The sequence below is a fragment of the Ictalurus punctatus genome, chromosome 2, assembly GCF_001660625.3.
Source record: "Ictalurus punctatus breed USDA103 chromosome 2, Coco_2.0, whole genome shotgun sequence".
NCBI lineage: Eukaryota > Metazoa > Chordata > Actinopteri > Siluriformes > Ictaluridae > Ictalurus > Ictalurus punctatus.
In genome coordinates this window covers 10142227-10164569 of record NC_030417.2, presented here as the reverse complement: position 1 = coordinate 10164569, position 22343 = coordinate 10142227, and the positions used below count along the sequence as shown (strand labels likewise).

Here is a 22343-nt window from a genome sequence, read left to right as displayed (position 1 = left end):
CTGCACTCCACATTAGTGTGCTTATGTTTATAGTGGTTAAATAAAAGTGATGAGACAGGGAAACACTAAATGTGCAGTGCAGACTACAGAGAGACTCTTGCAGCAGGATTGGGAAACACTGCTGTAGACTGACTACACATATGATAAACCTGTTCTAGTATGATGAGCAATGCGCTCCGTCTTAAACAATACGGTCAAGGAGCCAATCAGCTTCGCAGAGGGGAGGGGTTTGGTACTCGGGGGCGGAGTTTTCACTTCTATTTAAAGTGAGGCGGTGCGTCGAGTTGAAGAGTAGTTTTAGCTCTGAGCAGCGAAGACCTGGAGAGAGTTACCGAAGGGGGGGGAACCTTTTGTATGGAATAGAGGACAGTGAAACACGCATGGAGAGGAAGATCAATTAGCCGTGCGCGCCCGGAAATACGCAGGTATTCATTTCAGACATGAGGCTTCATGCGTTCTGAGTGTGGATACGAAAAGAGCTGTACAGGTGTTCAGGTCTAGTGTAAGATCTACATTTTTCTAAAGGCAGCGAAGAGCAGATATGCGTGTGTGTGTGTGTGTGTGTGTGTGTGTGTGTGTGTGTGTGTGTGTGTGTGTGTGTGATGTCAAATAGGCTATTGAGTCGCTATTTATTTTGTAGTTCGCTCCAGGCGCAGTGACTTGTTTACATATCTGAGTGCATGACCATGAGACTGATCTGTTATGCGTATTTTTTGTGTGGCGGGATTGCAGAAGCAGCATTCCATGCCTCTCGCGTGCCTCTCCCGTCCTTGATGGGCAACCAACTGGACCGGATCACACACCTGAGCTATAGCGAGCTACCCACTGGGGATCCGTCGGGCGTGGAGAAGGACGAGCTGCGCGTCGGCGTCGCGTATTTCTTTTCCGACGACGAGGAGGAGCTTGACGACCGGTCGCTCGAGCGCAGCCCGGACGAGGAAGGCGTCGTGGACACGCTGGATGAGCTCGAGTACTCGGCCTTCTGCTGTCACGAATGCATCTTCTCCAAGGTGCGCGCGCGCGAGGACCTGCGCGTGTACCCGGTGCCCACGCTGCTCTCCATGTGCAAGCCGGGCGACGTGCTCGAGCTGGTGGCGAGCGCTCAGGCGCCGCACTGGGCCGTGTTCGAAGGCGAGGACCAGGTGATCCACCTGCACAAGGGCGAGATCCGGAAGGACAGTCTGTTTGACGTGAGCGGCGGCCGCCGCGGGCGCATCGCTAACGACCGCTACCGCTTCCGGCCGCTGCCGCCCGACCTGGTGGTGCGCAACGCGAGCGGCCATCTGGGGCTAAACCACGCCGACGTGTGCTGGACGAGCTCGGAGAGCTTCGCCGCGTGGTGCCGCTTCGGCAAGCGCGAGTTCAAGGCGGGCGGCGAGGCGCACTCAGCCGGCCAGCGCTACCTGCTCAAGGTGCACCTCTCAGAGAGCACAGTGCACACGCTCGTCTTCCGCAGCCTCGAGGAGCTCATACGCGAGCGGAGGCGCGTGGACGCCAGCGGAATTCTGGAGGAGCTTTCACTGCTCGACGGAAAACAATGAACGGATTTGCGAGGTCGAGTTTTTTGTGTTTTTTTTTTTTTATTTTATTTTATTTTTAATTATTTTTATTTCTTTTTTGTTGTTGTTGAGAAAAGCATCACGGACACAGTATCGGGACTGCGCACGCGCCTGCGGCAAGGGGTTCTCGTACCCTTCATGCAAGACTTTTGAGGAATGTGCGCTTTTGATTTTAAAGCTCACTGTTTGCAAAGACAACGCCCTTTTGGGCTCGTGCCGTGTGATCTGGTGCACTCCGAACACCACGGACCTTGCTTCAACAGAGTAAAACCATGGCCATTGATCATAGCCCATATTGGACGCTGGGAAGTTCACCCGAGCCGCACAGGCGCTGGAACGGATTGTGGCTGTTGGTGCGCTCCGGATTCTTCCTTTCTTATGTTTTATTATAAATTTTTTATTTCTTCTTCTTTTTTTTAAACTCCCAAAGCTATAGCGTTAAAGACGAGTCGCGGAGGTCACGCGCCACTGCGTAAAGACTGCAATCTAAACACGGCGACCTTTACACACGTCTGGCTTTTCTTTTATGACAACACGCAAAAATGTACATTTATCCTCATTTCTTTTTTGGAGCCCATATTTTTGTATTTTAGTTAGGCAACAGAGTCTTTGTTTTATTGAAAATAAAACTTAGATTGCTCTCTGAAGCGTGTATTCACTCTGTTACTTTGCACGAGTGGTTTTGCTGGCTGAGCTGCATCTCAACTAGCACAACAAATCCCTCACGAGCCTTGTACATGCTTTATATGCATCTCTGCACGTACAATTCAATCAGGAGAGGTTTTTTTTTTTCCGGCTGTATTAGTATGCATTAGATGGATAATGCAAAGCTCTGATCTCCTACCTGGTGTTCTGGCTTGTAATATGCTTAGCATATAATAAACCTAGGATCCTCAAGTGCAGATTGCCGATCTGGTGATTAGCTGTCATGCACATTAGCTGTTGTGTTACTAGCGTGTGGTTGTCAGACTTTGAAGTATGAAACTTTTTTTTAAGCTGAGAATCCCAGTACTACAGTACATGAAAGGAGCTCATGCAGCCTTAAACAAGAAGCGGTTTATTCATTCATTCATTTGACTTTTTTGAGTCTCCCATTGTTTTGATGATGAAATCCAGATTCTTTCATGTGGATGCTGGAGCTCACATGATTGCTGCACGTTGATGAACATGGCTATTGAGGATAATTTGGTTTGTGCTACTTGTAGAAAACAGATTGTGCTGCATTAGCCTTTTTCAGGGGCCAATTTATGATCATTAAACTGTCATCAAGTGAAGGTTAAAGGTTAGACTCTTGAACAGCTGCGCTACAGTGCTGTTTCTTTCCTCAAGATTTATAAGTGCTATAAGTGCTACTGGGTCCAGAAAGTACTTATCCAAATGTGCGATAGTTTTTTGTAGCTGCAGGACTTATAGAGTAATAATGTGTGCGTGTGCGCATGTGTGAGAGAGAGCGTGAGAGATGCAGTATTCAGTACTGGCAATTACAGTCATGCTCTGCTGGCTTTTCTATTAGAGAGCATTGGCTGCAGCTGGGATTGGTTATTATTTATGTGAATATCAAGACTGATTAACCTGGAGTACCTTACTGTGTAAATTCATCTTATATATTATCACATGGAACTCTTGAGTCCACTACAAAGAACGATTTTAATTTCAAAGTTTATCGAAGGCTAATTGAATTTTGTTCAGTTGTTTACCTGGTATTTGAAACTTTTCAAGACCTATGCCCTATGTCTCATGCTAGCTTCAAGCAATAATTTCACAAGCTGACTTTATAGTTTGCAGTTGTACAAGAGTAATGATTTATCATTTATATTCCCAGTAACTGATGTCACCCAGAACAGGACAGGGCAGGTTCCCCTTTGAGTCAGGTTCCTCTCAAGGTTTCTCCCTGATGTTGCTACTGGTGCAACTGGTTTACTTGTTAGGGACATCCAGAATTCTATAAAGGTGCTTTGTGACAGTCTGATGTTAAAAATGTTGAAATCGAAGTTGAATTCAAACTATGATGCTAAGGGGGGGGGGGGGGGGGGGGGTTGTGGATTCTATTTTCCTGAAAAGGTTTTAGCTTGTAATTTCTTCTGATAGGGAGAAACTGTTGTCGAGTCCTACTCAGAAACTTGAAAGGTTTCTCCAGAAAGACTGTCAGACATTCGCATTATTTATTTATTTATTTATTTTTATTTATTTTACATGAAGAACAAAATGAAGAACCTATTTATTGCCATGGTCAGTACCATTGCACTCTTTATCTTGGCTATTTAATCAGATAATTGCATCAGATTGTGTTCTACTTGGTAGTCATTCTCGAGTGCTTCAAGCAGCTGCATGATGTTCGATGTGTTAGCCATTAATATGGAAAACAGGAGGCATATTGAATATGGAAAGCAGCGGAGGCATTTTTCTGAAGGCTTGGTAAACAGTACACACTTGCGGTCATTTGCAGTCCATGAAACCGGTTTAAACTCATTACAGATATAAGCACGTACACTGTGTTCAGACTCTGAGCACTTTTAGCTAAGGGCTCATTTATCTCCTGTTTGAGTTACTGTCATTGTAGTAGCCTATTTTTCAGCCATCAAGGAATCCCTCTTCTTCCCTCCTCTGGTCTCTGATTTGTTTTTGTTTTTTTTCTCTCAGCTCCCACCCCAATTGCCAGTCTGTCATCAGTGTTCTTTTGAGGCTAAGAATTGAGGGTAGTGGGGCAGCAAGATGTATGTGGAGAATGGGGACAAGCTCCTCTTGGGGGGAAAGTCAACAGTCTGTGTTAACAACACAGAACTTCCTAACCCTCACGTTAGCTTGTTTCCTATTGAAATCCACCTGTATGTGAGTGGATGTATATCAGGATTCAAACACTTCATGTTGTTCATATTGAAGCTTGGCCAGATCATAAGTACACTGTTTTATTGATTGATTTACACTTCATTAGGAACACCTGCACACAGTTATCTTATCAGCCAATCAGGAAGCAGCAGTGCAATGCAAACAAAAAAACCCCCCAAAAAATCATGCAGTCATGTGACTTACCATGGCATGGCTGTTGATACTAGACGGGCTGGTTTGAGTATTTCATAAACTGCTGATCTCCTAGGATTTTCTCACACAACAGTCTCTAGAGTTTATACAGAATGGTACAAAAAAAAAACATTGAGTGAGCAACAGTTCTGTGGGTGGAATTGATAAGAGCGGTCAGAGGGAAATGGCCAGAGTAGTTTGAGCTGCCGGGACGGATATAGTAACTCAAATCACTCTTTACAACCATGCTGAGCAGAAAGTCATCAAACCTTGATGTGGATGGGCTACAAGAAAATACCACATTGGGTTACACTTCTGTCTTGAACAGGAATCTGAGGCTATCATGGGCACAGACTGGCCAAAACTGGACAGTTGCACATCAGGGGAAAAAAATAACACACCCCCCCCAGTCTTCAACGGTCCAGTTTGGGTGAGTCTGCTCAGGACACTTGTAAATAGTGCTTATTTGAGTTACTACAGACTTCCTGTCACCTCAAACCAGTCTGAGTCAATAAGGTGTTTCAGCCTGCAGACTGTCTGCTCACAGGATGTGTGTTGTTGTTGTTTTTCGCTGCATTTTGTCTAAAATCTAAAGATTGGTCTGTGTGAAATTCCCAGGAGATCAGCAATTATAGAAATACTCAAACCTGCCCATCTGGCCCCAAAATCCATGCCACAGTTAAACTCCCAGAGATCACCTCCTCCCCATTCTGATATTTGATGTGAACATTAACTGAAGCTCTTCACCTGTATCTGCATGATTTTTTTTTTTTGGATTTCACCGCACTGCCACAGGATTGGTGAGTGTATTCATTAAATAACACATTTATTCATTTATGCACCTGGTTGTAATGTTGTTTAAAAAAAATTATAGACCTGTTATACTCCGTATAATTTCAAAGACACCTAAAAATGTTAATATTGCCATACAGTGTCTCTATCTTTTCGTTTGAGACTTCCGTTTATATTTTCAGCCAGAACAAAGTCTCCCAGTCCTGCCCCTTTACATTAAAAGGCTATTTGTTTTAACTGTATCCTAGCGACCTTGAAAGAAAGTTTGGTTTCATGTTCAGTTGTTTGGTAACAGCACGACAAAAGTGTAGTTATCTCAACTTGTGTGTGAGCTTTTAGAACTCCTGATGGTTTGTGCATCAGGGGAAAAAAAACTAAGCTGAGTGTGTTTTCTATTTTGCTTCTTTTCAGCGAGGCAAAGTGTTCCAGAAAAAGCTCTTTTGTAACTGTTTTACACTAATTGATTTCTCTTACCCAACCCACAACTGTCCTGTTAAACATCCTAACCCCATAATGCATTGCAATTTTTTTTACATTTATGTTGTATTATTATTATTATTATTATTATTATTATTATTATTATTATTATTATTACTGGAACACGATAGGCAAATATAAAACGTGACCCTATACTTTTGCTGAGACTTGAGGCCTCAGCCTGGTTTGCAGTGATTCATGTGCCCATCAGGGAGATGCTGACCTCGCACCTATGAGCTCGGAATTTATTTGGACATATTTGAAGGAGCAGAGTGTGCAGCCGCAGTGTGAAGAGGCCTCTAGTTACGGAAGGATGACCGTGTCATAGTAGGACTGCTATTTTTAGACGCTGCAGCACTGGCAATTTTGTCTTTGTGTTGGTAAGCAAGACCGCAAGCGTGCTCTAGTGCATCACCTCTCGAGGGGGAAAAATGCAAATTGATTTTCAATGATCAATGACCATGACTCAACAAAAAATGTGGAGAGCATAGGGCACAGAGGCTTACAAAAAAGCTTAAAATTTTCACCCTGAGCTTTTGTGTTTTGTTGTGGTATGCGGTAGACAAATGAGGCGATTAGACCTTTACACGCTAGGGGACACAGCCACACCTGTAGATCTGAGCGTACACACACACACATTTTATTTATATATATATATATATATATATATATATATATATATATATATATATATATATATATATATATATATTATAATATAATTATTCTTTCCTAGAAAAGGTGAGATCCTTTAAGGAGGTATATTTTATTGTTAGTGTGTTCTTTAATCTTTAATGTTAGTGTTTCCGTGTGTGATTTGTGTGTTTGTGTAAAGATGATTACAGTTTAAGTAACTCAAATTAGTTACTTAAAAACAGTTCTATTTCGATTCAAGTAATTATCTGTTGCCCACAAAATGCCGTGTACGCAAACAGAAAACCGCATACGCAAACATACCTTTTGATAGGTTTAAAGGTTACATGAGAGCTATTACCGGAGCTGACGGTGATACAAGAGCCTCAAGACTGTGATTAGCGACAGCAGCATCAATCACTACACATGGACAAGACAAACTACTTTACAAGTGGCACAAGTGACTTATCACTAGTGCAAGTGTAGACTAAACCCAAGATAGCACTAATACTTTGTAGTGCTACGAACACTACTCATGAAGGAATGAATCTATGATTGATACAATCTTACAATTGAAGAGTGTTTTGTAACCCTGAACCAATATGGGTTATCAAGCACATCAACATTAAACTACACACGTAGGACACAAGCATTGTCAAGCGTTTATATCCAGACATGTTGCCATTTGAGCTGGTTTTAAGTTGTTTTTGAGATTAGACATTGAGATCACTTCATAATAGGCTCCTATATATGTATTTACACTCCATATAACTGATTGAATTATTTTATCCTTGTATTACAGCTGATTGGTCAGAAGGTGTTTAATAGGTGTTAACTTGTGTATATATTAACTATATACTGCCCTGTGTCCATGGTGGGGTTTCCACCAGGTACTCCGGTTTCCTCCCCCAGTCCAAAAACGTGTTGTAGCCTGATTTGGCATCTCTAAATTGTCTGTAGTGTGTGTTATTGTGCCCTTCAATGCGTTGGCACCCCATCCAGGGTGTCCCCTGCCTCATGCCCCGGGTATAGCTAAGGCTAATAATAAACAGATTTTAAAAATGTGGTTTTATAAAGTTTAACTGTTGTAGGGAGATACTTATGTAACCTTATTTGAAGGATTCTCCAGTTTCTCAGCTTTGTAACAGTTCAAGGTAATGTTGTACCTTGCCATTTTTCCACCACAGGAAAATCTTTGAGCATTTTTTTTTGTCACATTTTGTCATATCATATTGAGAAAATGAAGGAATGGCTGGGTTTGTAGTGATAACAGTTTTCAAGATAGTCCACAACATTAACTATAAACTGATGAAGAAAAAAACGACAGGTCTTCCTTTAATAAATAAAAATGTATGATTGTTAGAAAATACTGCAAATGTTGTCATCAGCTTTGCGATGGTGACAATAAGATCTGCTTTGAGTCGGGTCGCATCACCCCGTCGTCCTTATGTAACACATTAAAACAAACAACTTGGTCGTGCCTCCTGAATCAGAAAATTGGCAAGTCAGCGCACACCACTGATGGCAAATGAGTAATGACCCTGAGCTGGCCCACATTTACCACTTCATCTGGCTCACATACTGCTGATAAACTCATCAGATTTTTAAACTATAGCTCAGACTTGATGAGAACGAAGTCTCAGAGCAGATCCTACAGACGTCTCATAAAAGATTCTACTTCATTTGGGAAATTTTTGGCTCAGATTTCAAGTGCCATGTTGGGACCATGAACCACTTCATATTACCATAACTGACCCTTATGTGCATAAACAGAACCACATTTGATCAGGAGTCCTCTGCTATCTGGAACTGAGCATCTGATTTCATAGATTCTATCAAATATATTGCAAATCTAATTCACTACAGGTTCACGCATGTGACTGACATCAAGCTTTTTCATTTCAACGACTAAAACATGTGTATGTGAAATCTAATTCACTTTGTACCAAAAGTGTTGCTGTGTTGAGCAGGGATGAGAGGAACGCTAAAGAGAAACAAAATACGACTGAAAATTTAAAATCGCAATAGTGGATCATCTCTTGAACATCTGACGGTCCAAACATCAGGATGCAGTGTCATCTCGGGTTTTGGAAAGGCGGTGTCATTTATAATCCGTCTCTCACACATACACGCACAGACATATTATGATAATTCTCTGTGTACTCCAGTTCAAATGGTGACCGGTACAATATGTTCTGAAAGCAGCACTCCCTCAATATTTACTCCACACAATTCAGGCCAGTGTTGCATACACATGACGCAGATTTAGGTTTTCACCCAATTACTGGACTTGCTATTTGATCTGTCTCATTCCAACACACTGTGTGTGTGTGTGCGTGTGTGTGTAATTGTGAGGACCAACTGGAGAAGCAATTTTCTACTTTCTGTCAACGATTCTGGTTAGGTTTCGAACCATAAGGATATTGGTGCTCACATTTGGCATAGCAAATGTGTTTGGTGTGAATGTAGAAAGCATCGCTTTCTAATTGTCTCCAACAAACCAGATCTGAGACGGTCACACCGTTGAGTAAAGTTAGGATCAGGCAATAATTTAACTGTGAGTCCACACTTAAAAAAAAAAAAAAAAAAAAAAAGAAGAAGATGAAGAAGGACATAAATAATGTGCGATGTGATCCACAGGATGGATGCATTTTTCATTTTATGGCTGTTGGTGAAATCTTTGAGTAAAGTTGTCAAATCCAGAGGAACACACAGCATAAACTCTGTGAGTGGCCTGCTTCATGCTATAATTATACTGTACATATTAATACAAAGCTGTGCACATTAGACTCATCAAAATATCCAACTTTTTCACTGACAGACAGAAAACCCAAAACACAATCTCTTTGTTAAAATGTTTATATATATATATATATATATATATATATATATATATATATATATATATATATATATATATATATATTACACAGTGCATACTGTATAATATACTGTATAGAATTTCAGATTTCAAAAGTATTGCAAAAACGGTTTTTTTAAAAAGTTTCACAATACTCAGGACATATTAAAGATGTCATTGCATCATGCTTTGATAATCTCTCCACCAATCTAAACGTAATAAATAAATCAATCAATCAAAAAAAATTCAACTGTAATTTAAAATTTTGACGTATGTGATGATTTGTGAAGCAACATGTCCTTCTGGGGGGGAAGCAATAAACGTTCCAGATATAACACTCCTACAGAGTTTGTCCAAATGGAACCCTTTTAGACCTATGAAAAAAACTTAAACCCAGCTCCAGGGTCCCTGGTTCGATCCTGAACTCGGGTGACTGTCTATGTGGAGTATTCTCATGTTCTCTCCATATCCCTGTGGGTTTCTTCATGGTTCTCTAAGTTCCTCCCATCTCCTAAAAAATGCATGTAGGTGGATACACTATATGGCCAAAAGTATGTGAACACCTGACTGCCGCACCCATATGTGCTTGATGAACATCCCATTCCAGATATAGTCCCTCTTTGCTGTTATAATAAGCTCAACTTGTCAGGGAATGCGTTCCACTAGGGTTTGGAGGAGGATTGTGGGGATTTGTGTTCATTCAACTCCAAGAGCATTAGTGAGGTTGAGGTCGGGCGAGGAGGCTCCAGTTTCAGTTCATCCCAAAGGTGTTCAGTGGGTCTGAGGTCAGGGCTCTGTGCAGGACACATACTTTTGGTCATATAGTTAATTTACTTGAGGTGTGTGTGTGTTTGTGTGTGTGTATGTGTGTGTGCGAGGGTGTGCAAAGGTATGCCTTGTGCCCAGTGTTTACAGGATAGGCTCCAGATCCATTGTGACCCTGACCAGGATAAAGCACTTACTGAATATGAAGGATACTTAGTCTCTCTCTCAGTCTCTCTCTTTCTCTCACTCACACACTCTCTCTTTCTCTCTCTCTCTCTCTCTCTCTCTCTCTCTCTCTCTCTCTCTCTCTCTCTCTCTCTCTCTCTCCCCATCTCTCCATCTCTCCATTTGCCTTATCTGATTTGCCACCACACATTACAACCTACCAGGATTGTCATAACCCTGCTCTTTCTGTTATAGCTCAATAATTAGCTCCAGCATGCAGCAAGCTATGAATATGAATAGAAGCAGCATGAGGGCATGTTGGCTAAATTGATTTGGAATTGTTAATGCCAGACATTTATCAAATTGCTCTCAAAACCCTTCAGTGTAATTTTACTGTTGCATTTTGGCTTATTATTAATATTAGACATAATAATATATGTTGTTCTTCTCTTTTTATATCCAGCTATCTAATCATTATAAATTGTGTATCAATACAGTGTGTCTAAGTTTTCCATATTGGTTACAAAAAATATTAATTCATCCTGAATGTGAACGTTTGAATGAAATAAACCTAACAATGAAATGTAACTCAACATAATAATAATACAGGGTATCTTAAGGTCATGGTTGAATTACCAGCAGTAAGGGAAAAGTGCATCCTGAAATGCATTAAATATATTTGGATTAAAAATGTTTGTCATGCTTAGTGATTCTGGTGCCAATTTCTTGGCTGTATTTTTATAGTTCTGATAGAATTTGGTCAAGTTTCACTGTCATATTAATGAAAAATCCAATGTAGCGAGAGACGGCAAACACTGGAGTTAGCAATGTATGAGATGATAAGCCCACTGACAGTGGTATTATAGTGGAAGTTGAAGCATTGGAACCTGATGTGTTTGAGCAGATTGTACAGATTGGAAGTGCGATTATAAATAATTCCCTTCTATAACTGTATACTACATGGTCAAAAAGTGCAACTGTGTAACAAAGAAATTCCTTATAGTTTTCACATGAAGTCTAGTTTGAAGTTTGAAGTTATCAAGTGTTCACTGATGGAGACTTGAGTGCAAAATTGTTCGTGGCAATTGCAGTCCAAAGCCGTCTTCATGGTTTTTAAGTGGTACCATTATCAGTAATCTCATGTGTCTTTAGACTGTCCATATGGGGTCCATCCTCAGCAGCAGTGAGTGATTTTGCAATTTATGAGAACTCGAACCAGAAGCAGGGCATCAGAATGGATCAGGCAGGTCTGGAGAGCAGAAGGGGTCAAGATCTCTGGTATCTCAGGAGTAGCATGTGTAGCTCATTAATATGTAGTCCACTAATCTGATTGGTCGAGCAGAATACCAAGAGTGCTTATATTTAGTGTAACCACACTTTGATGTTTGATTGTGTGTATCACTCGTCAGTACAGTAGTCTTAGTGACATCATCAGTGGACATGGCAAATCATACTGTACTCCGCAAAAAAATTAAACGTCCTCTTACTTTTATTTTATAAGAGAGCTTTTATTTGCAGCAAATTTCTTAATATGTGTAAATGTTTGTATTAACATAAAAACATTCAACAACTGAGACAATACCTGAACAAGATTCACAGATATTTGACGAACAGAAATCGTATAATGAGTCCCTGAACAGTGGGGTACTACAATGCGTCTCATCCTCATGGACTGCACCAGATTTGTCAGTTCTTGCGCTGAGATGTTACTCCACTCTTCCACCAAGGCATTTTCAAGTTCTCGATTATGTCTGGGGGGACACATGGTTACATGTAATTTTCCACTGCAAGGACGATCAGCTGTCCTTTCTGTCTCCCTGTAGCACTGTCTACATTACAGACATCGCAGTTTATTGCTCTGGCCACATCTGCACTCCTCATGCCTGCCTGCAGCAGGCCTATGGAATGTTCATGCAGGTGAGCAGGAACCCTAGACATCTTTCTTCTGGGATTTTTCAGAGTCAGTAGAAAGGTCTCTTTAGTGTCCTAAGTCATTGTAACTGTGATCTTAAGGACTGTTCCACAGGTGCATGTGCAATAATTGTTTATTGTTCATTGAACAAGCATGAAAAACATTGATTAAACCTTTTTTGTTGTTGTTTAAACCCTAATACAGATCTGTAAAGCTTTATTTGAATTGTACAAAATTATCTTTAAAATACAGTCCCCTGAAAAAGGGACGTTTCTTTTTGTTGACGAGTATATTTTCATGAATGTATCCTCTAAGTCTAAATATGAACCCTCATCAGATGAAGATGAAAAGGAAGAAGGTAAGATCATTTCACCGGAAGCACCTTTAACGGGAATGTACAAATCAACATGAGCTAGCTAGCCGGCGGGTTATAAAGTTGGTGTAGATTCTTTAGGATAAATAAACAGAACATTTGGCCATATTGTGTGCAAAATGTCACTTACTTTGCATTAATTTCTTGTTTATGGAACTGTTGTATAAAAGCAATATCACACAATCGTATTATGCTGAATATCTGCCCGGCTGTGATTACTCATGACACATATAACGTATTACAGCCATGCAGATATTCAGTATAAATGTTGCTCATACAATATTGCTTAAATAACATCATGTCCTGAAGTGTTTTATTCCACTTATACCACAACAATTTGACAAACAATTTGTTTATTTATTAAAGAATGACACCTTGTACTTTTGATCCAATTAGAGTAAGGTTTAATCTTGTGAAATGTCCATGAAAACTAATTCATTTCTTCTTATCATTTACGTTAGAAAAGCTCTAAAGTGTCGTTCTCTCGTTTTCTATCTCTCTTGAAATTAATAACTCGCTGACTGGGTTAAAAGGTGCCATTTTCAAAATGCCCCTTTTTTTATTGAAGCCACAAACACAACAGGCTTTAAAGTCATGATCAGCTGCCGGGAATTAACTCGCAGTGAAAACTGTGTTTTTTTTTATGGGTGATCTCTCTGCACGCTGGCGTCGCTGTTTAATTAGGGGGCTCTGATCTATAGAGAAAATACGTACAGTGCATCCGGAAAGTATTCACAGCACTTCACTTTTTCCACATTTTGTTATGTTACAGCCTTATTCCAAAATAGATTAAATTCATTATTTTCCTCAAAATTGTACAAACAATGCCCCATAATGACAACATGAAAGAAGTTTGTTTGAAATCTTTGCAAATTTATATATAATAAATAAATAAATAGATAGATAAATAAATAAATAAAAAAGCACATGTACATAAGTATTCACAGCCTTTGCCATGACACTCAAAACTGAGCTCAGGTGCATCCTGTTTCCACTGATCATCCTTAAGATGTTTCTACAACTTGATTGGAATCCACCTGTGGTAAATTCAGTTGATTGGACATGATTTGGAAAGGCACACACCTGTCTATATAAGGTCCCACAGTTAACAATGCATGTCAGAGCACAAACCAAGCCATGAAGTGCAAGGAATTGTCTGTAGACCTCTGAGACAGGATTGTATCAAGGCACAGATCTGGGGAAGGGTGCAGAAACATTTCTGCAGCATTGAAGGTCCCAATGAGCACAGAGGTCTCCATCATCCTTAAATGGAAGAAGTTTGGAACCATCAGGACTCTTCCTAGAGCTGGCTGCCCAACCAAACTGAGTGATCAGGGGAGAAGGGCCTTAGTCAGGGAGGTGACCAAAAACCCGATGGTCACTCTGACAGAGCTCCAGCATGTCTCTGTGGAGAGAGGAGAACCTTCCAGAAGAACAACCATCTCTGCAGCACTCCACCAATCAGGCCTGTATGGTAGAGTGGCCAGACGGAAGCCACTCCTCAGTAAAAGGCACATGACAGACTGCCTGGAGTTTGTCAAAAGGCACCTGAAGGACTCTCAGACCAAAGATTGACCAAAGATTGAACTCTTTGGCCTGAATGGCAAGCGTCATGTCTGGAGGAAACCAAGCACCACTCATCACCTGGCCAGTACCATCCCTACATCCCTACAGTGAAGCATGGTGGTGACAGCATCATGCTGTGGGGATGTTTTTCAGCGGCAGGTACTGGGAGACTAGTCAGGATCGAGGGAAAGATGAATGCAGCAATGTACAGAGACATCCTTGATGAAAACCTGCTCCAGGGCGCTGTGGACCTCAAACTGTGGCGAAGGTTCATCTTCCAACAGGACAATGACCCTAAGCACACAGCCAAGATAACAAAGGAGTGGCTACAGGACAACTCTGTGAATGTGAGTGGCCCAGCCAGAGCCCAGACTTGAGCCCAATTGAACATCTCTGGAGAGATCTGAAAATGGCTGTGCACAGACGCTCCCCATCCAACCTGATGGAGCTTGAGAGGTCCTGCAAAGAAGAATGGGAGAAACTGCTCAAAAATAGGTGTGCCAAGCTTGTAGCATCATTCTCAAAAAGACTTGAGGCTGTAATTGGTGCCAAAGATGCTTCAACAAAGTATTGAGCAAAGGCTGTGAATACTTATGTACATGTACTTTTTTGTTTTTATTTTTAATAAATTAACAAACTTCTTTCATTGGTCATTATGGGGTATTGTTTGTAGAATTTTGAGGAAAATAATTAATTTAATCCATTATGGAATAAGGCTGTAACATAACAAAATGTAGAAAAAGTGAAGCACTGTGAATACTTTCCGGATGCACTGTATATTGAAAATGTTACATTTATTTGTTTAAGAATACATGAAGCAGTTTAATTATGGAGAGAAAAGCTTCACATTGACATGCTCATGCTTGCTAATTGGCCTTTTATCTCTAGTTTTACAGAACTCTAATTTGTATAACTTTTAGTACTGAGACACAGTGATGCTTTAGAATGATGCAATCCTTAAACAGAACTGGTCTGGTAGGGTTAAAAAAACTATTTTCTCAATGCCAGCTCATTTCCCTTTACCCTCTCACACTTACGCTTAAACTTTCGCTATATACCTGCATTCAAACACTCAGCAGGGATCCTAAACAACTTTTTAAATTTATTTATTTTTTGCTTTTCGCTGTGTGTTTCTGTGCAAAATCTATGACGACCAGATCCAACTTGCTCAGTCTTTTTATAATCAGCTATTCACTAATTGCAACATAAATTTCATTAATGTCATTATTCATATTTACTCCTTCTGTTCACCTGCTGCATTACCTGTGACATGCCGGGACAGAGACGAAACTATTGCTTTGTATTGCTTTGTAATTGTGGGGATTTTTTTCATCTCTATGATGCAAAAACAATTTAACCTGACATCCTCATAAATGCTCACATTACAAATTATCTAATTCTCAATCCATTTTTCATTCATCCATCTTCCACTATAGCTGCTAATGCATGCATCTAAATGTGGATCTAATTGTTGTGTGCTTCTCTAGATCTGTATCAGGCTTATTACAAATGTTGAACTGCTAATGAGAGGGGAACTGTGACAACAAACACAGGAACATGGATGTTTTACAGAGTAGAGAGACATCTGGGAAATTTGATAGGTCTCTTCAAGATGGGGTCCAAATTGCCTGGTTTATTTTCTAAACTCTCACAATCACTTTTGGATGGTTGAGTGCTCCCCATTTTGTTCAATAATAGCACGGCTGGAATGATGGTGGTGTGTGTGGTGGCCGTGGTGTAAAATATGGCCCGGTTGGTTATCATGAAACACAGCAAGAAGTATTTTCTTGCAAATGGACAGAGGCTGAGTGAACACATGCAGCTTAGTAATCTAAGAGCAGTGGTTTTAATTATACATGACTGGACCACACACACACACACCCACACACACACACACACACACACACACACACACACACACACACACACACACACACACACACACACACACACACACACACACACACACACACACACACACACACACACACACACACACACACACACATACATTGCTATAAAGCTATAAGTCTGGACAGTACTGATTTCATCAAACTGAATCTTATAACTAATAAATACGTATTTAAAATAGAAAATACTATATTCCCTCCTACGAAACAGTTGGCATAAATTTTTTTATTAGTTAGTTGATCTACTTTATGAAGTAATGGTGCCAACATTTATTTTTTATCCATAATATTTACAATCTTTGACCCCATGCTACAGTGATTGATCATTTTTTTCTGTGAGACTGGGTTGCTAAAATTTTGACACCTGAATTTGCAAACTGCTGTTCTGTGAACCAATAGAAAACAAGAGGGTGGGGCTGTGGTCTCTGGTGAGTACAAGTGCAGTAAAAACTATGCTGTTAATCATTGATGAAGTTAAAATGGAGGCACCGCTTCACTTCATTTAGACTTGCAAACAAATGGTGGAGAATTTCCAAACAGAGAAAACAGTCTGAAGGAGGACGTTGTGCTTTGATGTGAGTTGTCCTACTTTAGCAGGTTGTCCAACTGCATCATAAATTTATGGTCATAACGATTGATTAGGACATATTATTTCATACCCTCTCAGAAAACAAAAGCTTGTGCTACTTTGACAAAAAAAGAGAGAGAGAGAAAAGAATAGTAGTTTCTATGATTCAATTTAATTTTATTTGCATAGCACATTTAACAATGGACATTGACACAAAGCAGCTTTACAAAAATATATAGATCCAAGATATATATTTTAAATATATACATTTTTCCCTATAAGCAAACCAGAGGTGACTGTGGTGAGGAAAAGCTCCGTGAGATGACATGAGGAAGAAACCTTAAGAGGAACCAGACTCAAAAGGGACCCATCCTCATCTGGGTGACAGCAGATAGTGCAATTAAAAATAATTACCTTCTATAACTGTGTACTACATAGTCAAATGGTGCAAATTGTGTAACCAGGAAATTCATTATAGTTTTCACATGAAGTCTATTTTGTTGAAGTTATCAACAGTTCACTGATGGAGAGTTGAATGCAAAACTGTTTGTGGCAATTGCAGTCCTAAAGCTGTCATAGCAATTATAGTCCTAGCCATCATAGCAAAACTGTTTATATCAATTGCAGTCCAAAGCCGCCATGGTTTTTAAGTGGTACCATTATCAGTAATCTCATGTGTCTTTAGACTGTCCATATGGGGTCCATCCTCAGCAGCAGTGAGTGATTTACAATTGATGAGAACTCCAACCAGAAGTAGGGCATCAGAATGGATCAGGCAGGTCTGGTGAGCAGAAGGGATCAGGATCACTGCTATCTCAGAAGCAGCAGGTGTATATGTATATATATGTGTGTGTGTGCATGTGTGTATATAGGATAATGTACTTTGTGTGCAGAGTGCAAGCATGGACTCCGGCCAAGACTAGCTATGACCGCATAACTAAAAGGAAGGTAACATAGACATGAGGGGACATACAGTGGCCAGCCACTCCACCATCAATTATTCTGTAATTGATTTTTGACACATTTATATTTACAGTGTTGCAATGGGTAGCATTGCCTCCTTATGGGTCTCCTTATTTGATTCTCATTCTCAGGGTATTCTCTGTCTGAGGTTTCTGTGCATGTTCTCCTCATGTCCATGTGGGTCTCCTCCAGGTTCCTTCCTGAAGGTTTCCTTCCAATATAATTTGTACTGTGTGGTTTGCCTATTTGAAATTGAAGTGAATAAGTGCGTGAATAGTGTCGTCCCGCCTCTCACCCATGGTAAATGAATGAATGAATAAATGGACCTTTGGAATATTTTGTATTATGTATCATTGCTACCTTTTTTATTTTTAATTATTTTTTGTGATTAATAATTTAGTAATCACTAATTCATATTTGGTTGCTTTCATTATATATACTTTTTTTGCTACTTGTGCTGTAACAGTGCAATTTCTTTTTCATGACATTTTCTAAATTGGGAACTTGCATGGTATTGTGGAAATTGAGCAAAATAAATTCAAGTGAAAAGCTACCATATAACTGTCACGCTATACGTAGCCATCACCTGGCCAACAACTTGCTGATTTTTTTCAGAGGGTGCAAAAACACACTGTGCTACATAATGATTATGTACTGATAATCTTAGTCTATATTAATGCACCTAACTAACTAGCCAGCTAGCAGTACTTTAATGCATTACATTAGCTACTAGTTTTTAGACTAATCAATTAGGTTTCTGTGTAACCAAAATTATTTTTTAATCAAGAACTTTATTTTATGAAATTGCCAACAGAGCTATTTGAGTAAATTTTGGTAAATAAACACATACACAATCAAACATGTACACAGTCATTCAATATGTCTATGTGTTTTATTATGACAAGGATGTCCAGTGCAGAAGGGATGGATTGAAGACTGGAAATGTTCTTCACGGACAGATAGAGATTTAAAATATTTAGGATGAAAGAGATGAAGACTTGGGTATAAAGCAGGTCTTCAGGTCTGCTAGAGGCAGTGAGTCAAACAGTGCCATACTCAGAGAGTATATGTACTTATACCCACTATACAACTCTGAGAGCTGGCATTGGCTTTGCCCTTTAGGAGAGGTGAGTGGATTTGAAATAGCAGCCACTTCTTTTTGAGGCAATCACATACAGTAAAGGCAGTGCATGACCCAGAACTGACAGGCAGTCAGTTACTAATATGTTTTCATTCTGCTTGAGCTGGACAGAACCTATCAGACCTGCTCTATTTAATTCTTCTGGTAAATTTTATTCCAAATGGTACTCCTGCTTTCCCAGCATTTCAAACTTTTTTGTGGTAACAGAAGCAGCAACCTCCATAATGCAGAACTGTACCATTTAGTTATTGATCAGGCATGAGTTTAGTGTTTACTAATATGTGATAACCTGGTTTAATAAACAATAAAATCAACAATTTGAACGTGGAAACCAAAAAACAAACAAACAAACGAACAAAACATTCTGCTAATCACTCCAATAGTGGTATTTGTATGTAATATTGTGGCTTAGTGGTTAGTACGTTTGCTTCGCACTTCCAGGGTTGGGGGGTTGGAATCCCGCCTCCACCCTGTGCGTAGAGTTTGCATGTTCTCCCCATGCTTCGGCGTTTCCTCCGGTCTCCTTCCCTAGTGCAAAGACATGTGTTGTAGGCTGATTTGCATTTCCAAATTGTCTGTAGTGTGTGAACATGTGTGCAAACGGGCAGTCGTGGCTTGGTGGTTAAGCCTCTGGGTTACTGATTGGAAGGTCGGTGGTTCGGGCCCCAGCACTGCCAAGCTGCTACTGTTGGGCCCTTGAGCAAGGCCCTTAACCCTCTCTGCTCCAAGGGCACTGTATCATGGCTGACCCTGCGCTCTGACACCAACTACTTAACATGCTGGGGCATGCGAAGAAAAAATTTCACTGTGCATATGTATATGTGATCAATAAAGACTCATTATCATTATCAATTGTGACCTGCGATGGGTTATCCATCTTCTATACTGCTTATCGTTTAGGGTCACGGGGACCCTAGAGCCTATCCCAGGGAGCATCGGGCACAAGGCAGGGTACACCCTGGACAGGGTACCAATCCGTCATAAGGCACAATCACATACACATTCACACGTCCATTCATACACTACGAACACTTTGCACACGTGCAACATGTAGCGCTTTATCCAACTGTGCCTTGTTTGGGAACTATTTCCTTTAATGGTGTAAAAACATATCATCACTTTGATATGGTATAACAGCACTCTTGCTCATGTGATTATTGCTTAACTAGACATTTTGTGCGAAATTTTGAAAGAAAAACGTTGACATAAAATTCTGCAATCATCAAGAAAAATGAAAAGGAGCTACTTTCAAGCACTCAGAGTTTGCATCGCAAGATGACAAATAAAACATCAAAGCGTGTGCACCTTTTGCGTGGGGTGTCCACACAATGACCACTTTAATCGGAAAACTTGTAAACTTGCTCCTGTACATCAGCCAGTCATGTGGCAGGAGCACAATAGAGATACAGGTCAAGAGCTTCAGAGCATCAGTTAATATTCACATCGAACTTCAGAACTTGGAAAAAATATGTGATCTCATTGATCATATGAGAATTTCAGTTATTGCTGATCTCATGGAATTATCCAGCACAACAGTCTCTAGTGAACAGTCTGGAGAATAGCCAGACTGGTTCACACTGACAGGAAGATTATAGTAACTCAAATAAGCAGTCTTTACAACCATAGTGAGCAAAAAAAGGATTTCAGAATGCATACCATATTGAACCTTGAGGTGAATAAGCTACAACAGCAGAAGACCACATCAGGTTCCACTCCTGTCAGCCAAGAACAGGAATCTGTGGCTACAGGGAGCACAGACTGACTGAAACTTGACAGCTGAAGGGGGGAAAAAAAGGAGCAGGTGATATTTTTCCAATTTTCAACTGGTTATTTGAGTTCCAGTAAGTGCTGCTCACTGGATGCTTTTTTTTCTACAACATTCTGTGCAAACTATAGAGACTGCTGTGTGTGAAAATCTTGGATAACTTGGATGAATTGAATTACTGCATGAACGAGCAGGTGTAAACATGTAACTAATAAAGTGGTCAGTGAGTGCATATGTTAAATGATTTCCCAGCATCATAAAGTCAAAACCATAGCATATATGTCAATGTGTGTACAAGAAATTATGTTATTAACCACAGAACAAAAAAACAATAATATCAATAATCACCTGCTAGCTGTTCCAGGCTGTCCATATGTGAAGTATATTTTATTTGTATTTAATGATGCAATCATAATTGCTTTTTAAGGGCTTCAAGTCAAGTTCTATTAAATGGTAGAGAAATATTGGGAGAAATACAGTATATGCTCTGTCTAGGGTCCTCAATTCTAGTCATGCATGCATCCATTCACTTTCACTTTTTTTATTAAAATGGATGCAATCACAGTTTGCAAATCCACACCCAAAGAGCAAGATTTTGTTGCAAGCTGAACCAATTTCCATATGAATAGCAAATACGTCAACTTCATTAACCACTTAAGCCTGCATTAGAGATGTGCCCACCATTTACGCCGCTTTCACTGATCTGAGCAAAATATCTGCCGGCTGAGACACCTTGTAAATAGTGTGCAGTCTTTAAAGGAAAGATCCTTGCACGCCTTGCATTGATAATTAACATGTGATCTTCAGAGCTGTCCAAGATTTATTTCAGCAAACATAGACAGAAAAATTTTCATTCTAACAAGTTCATCTTGTATTAAATCTAAACAAAGGAACAATGAGTCAGTCAAGGATATTACTGAAAATATGATTTGAAATATATATATATATATATATATATATATATATATATATATATATATATATATATATATATATATATATATATACACACACACATATATACTGTATATATACCCCTCACATGTTTGTAAATATTTGATTATATCTTTTAATGTGACAACACTGATGAAATGACACTTTGTTACAATGTAAAGTAGTGAGTGTACAGCTTGTGTAACAGTGTAAATTTTCTGTCCCCTCAAAATAACTCAACACACAGCCATTAATGTCTAAACTGCTGGCAACAAAAGTGAGTACACCCCTAAGTGAAAATGTCCAAATTGGGCCCAAAGTGTCAATATTTTGTGTGGTCACCATTATTTTCCAACACTGACTTAACCCTCTTGGGCATGGAGTTCACCAGAGCTTCACGGGTTGCCACTGGAGTCCTCTTCCACTCGTCCATGATGACATCACGGAGCTGGTGGATGTTAGAGACCTTGTGCTCCTCCACATTCAGTTTGAGGATGCCCCACAGATGCTCAATATGGTTTAGGTCTGCTAATATGCTTGGCCAGTCCATCACCTTCACCCTCAGCTTCTTTAGCAAGGCATTGGTCATCTTGGAGGTGTGTTTGGGGTCGTTATCATGCTGGAATACTGCATACTGATCATGCTCTGCTTCAGTATGTCACAGTACATGTTGGCATTCATGGTTCCCTCAATGAACTGTAGCTCCCCAGTGCCGGCAGCACTCATGCAGCCCCAGACCATGACACTCCCACCACCATGCTTGATTGTAGGCAAGACACACTTGTCTTTGTACTCCTCACCTGGTTGCCGCCACACACGCTTGACACCATCTGAACCAAATAAGTTTATCTTGGTCTCATCAGACCACAGGACATGGTTCTAGTAATCCATGTCCTTAGTCTGCTTGTCTTCAGCAAACTGTTTGCGGGCTTTCTTGTGCATC

The 22343-nt window shown here is 40.1% G+C and overlaps 1 protein-coding gene across 1 annotated transcript; it reads left to right on the top strand.

Annotated features, from left to right (window-relative positions):
* Positions 1-275: 275 nt before the first annotated feature.
* Positions 276-2206, top strand: lratd1 (LRAT domain containing 1). The gene is made up of 2 exons (XM_017484248.3): positions 276-425; positions 733-2206. The coding sequence occupies exon 2, from the start codon at positions 774-776 to the stop codon at positions 1539-1541; it is 768 nt and encodes a 255-aa protein (XP_017339737.1). The 5' UTR covers positions 276-425; positions 733-773; the 3' UTR covers positions 1542-2206.
* Positions 2207-22343: the final 20137 nt, after the last annotated feature.

Excerpts from the sequence above, each read along its gene's own strand:
- lratd1 (XM_017484248.3), top strand. The coding sequence starts at position 774 with ATGGGCAACCAACTGGACCGGATCACACACCTGAGCTATAGCGAGCTA.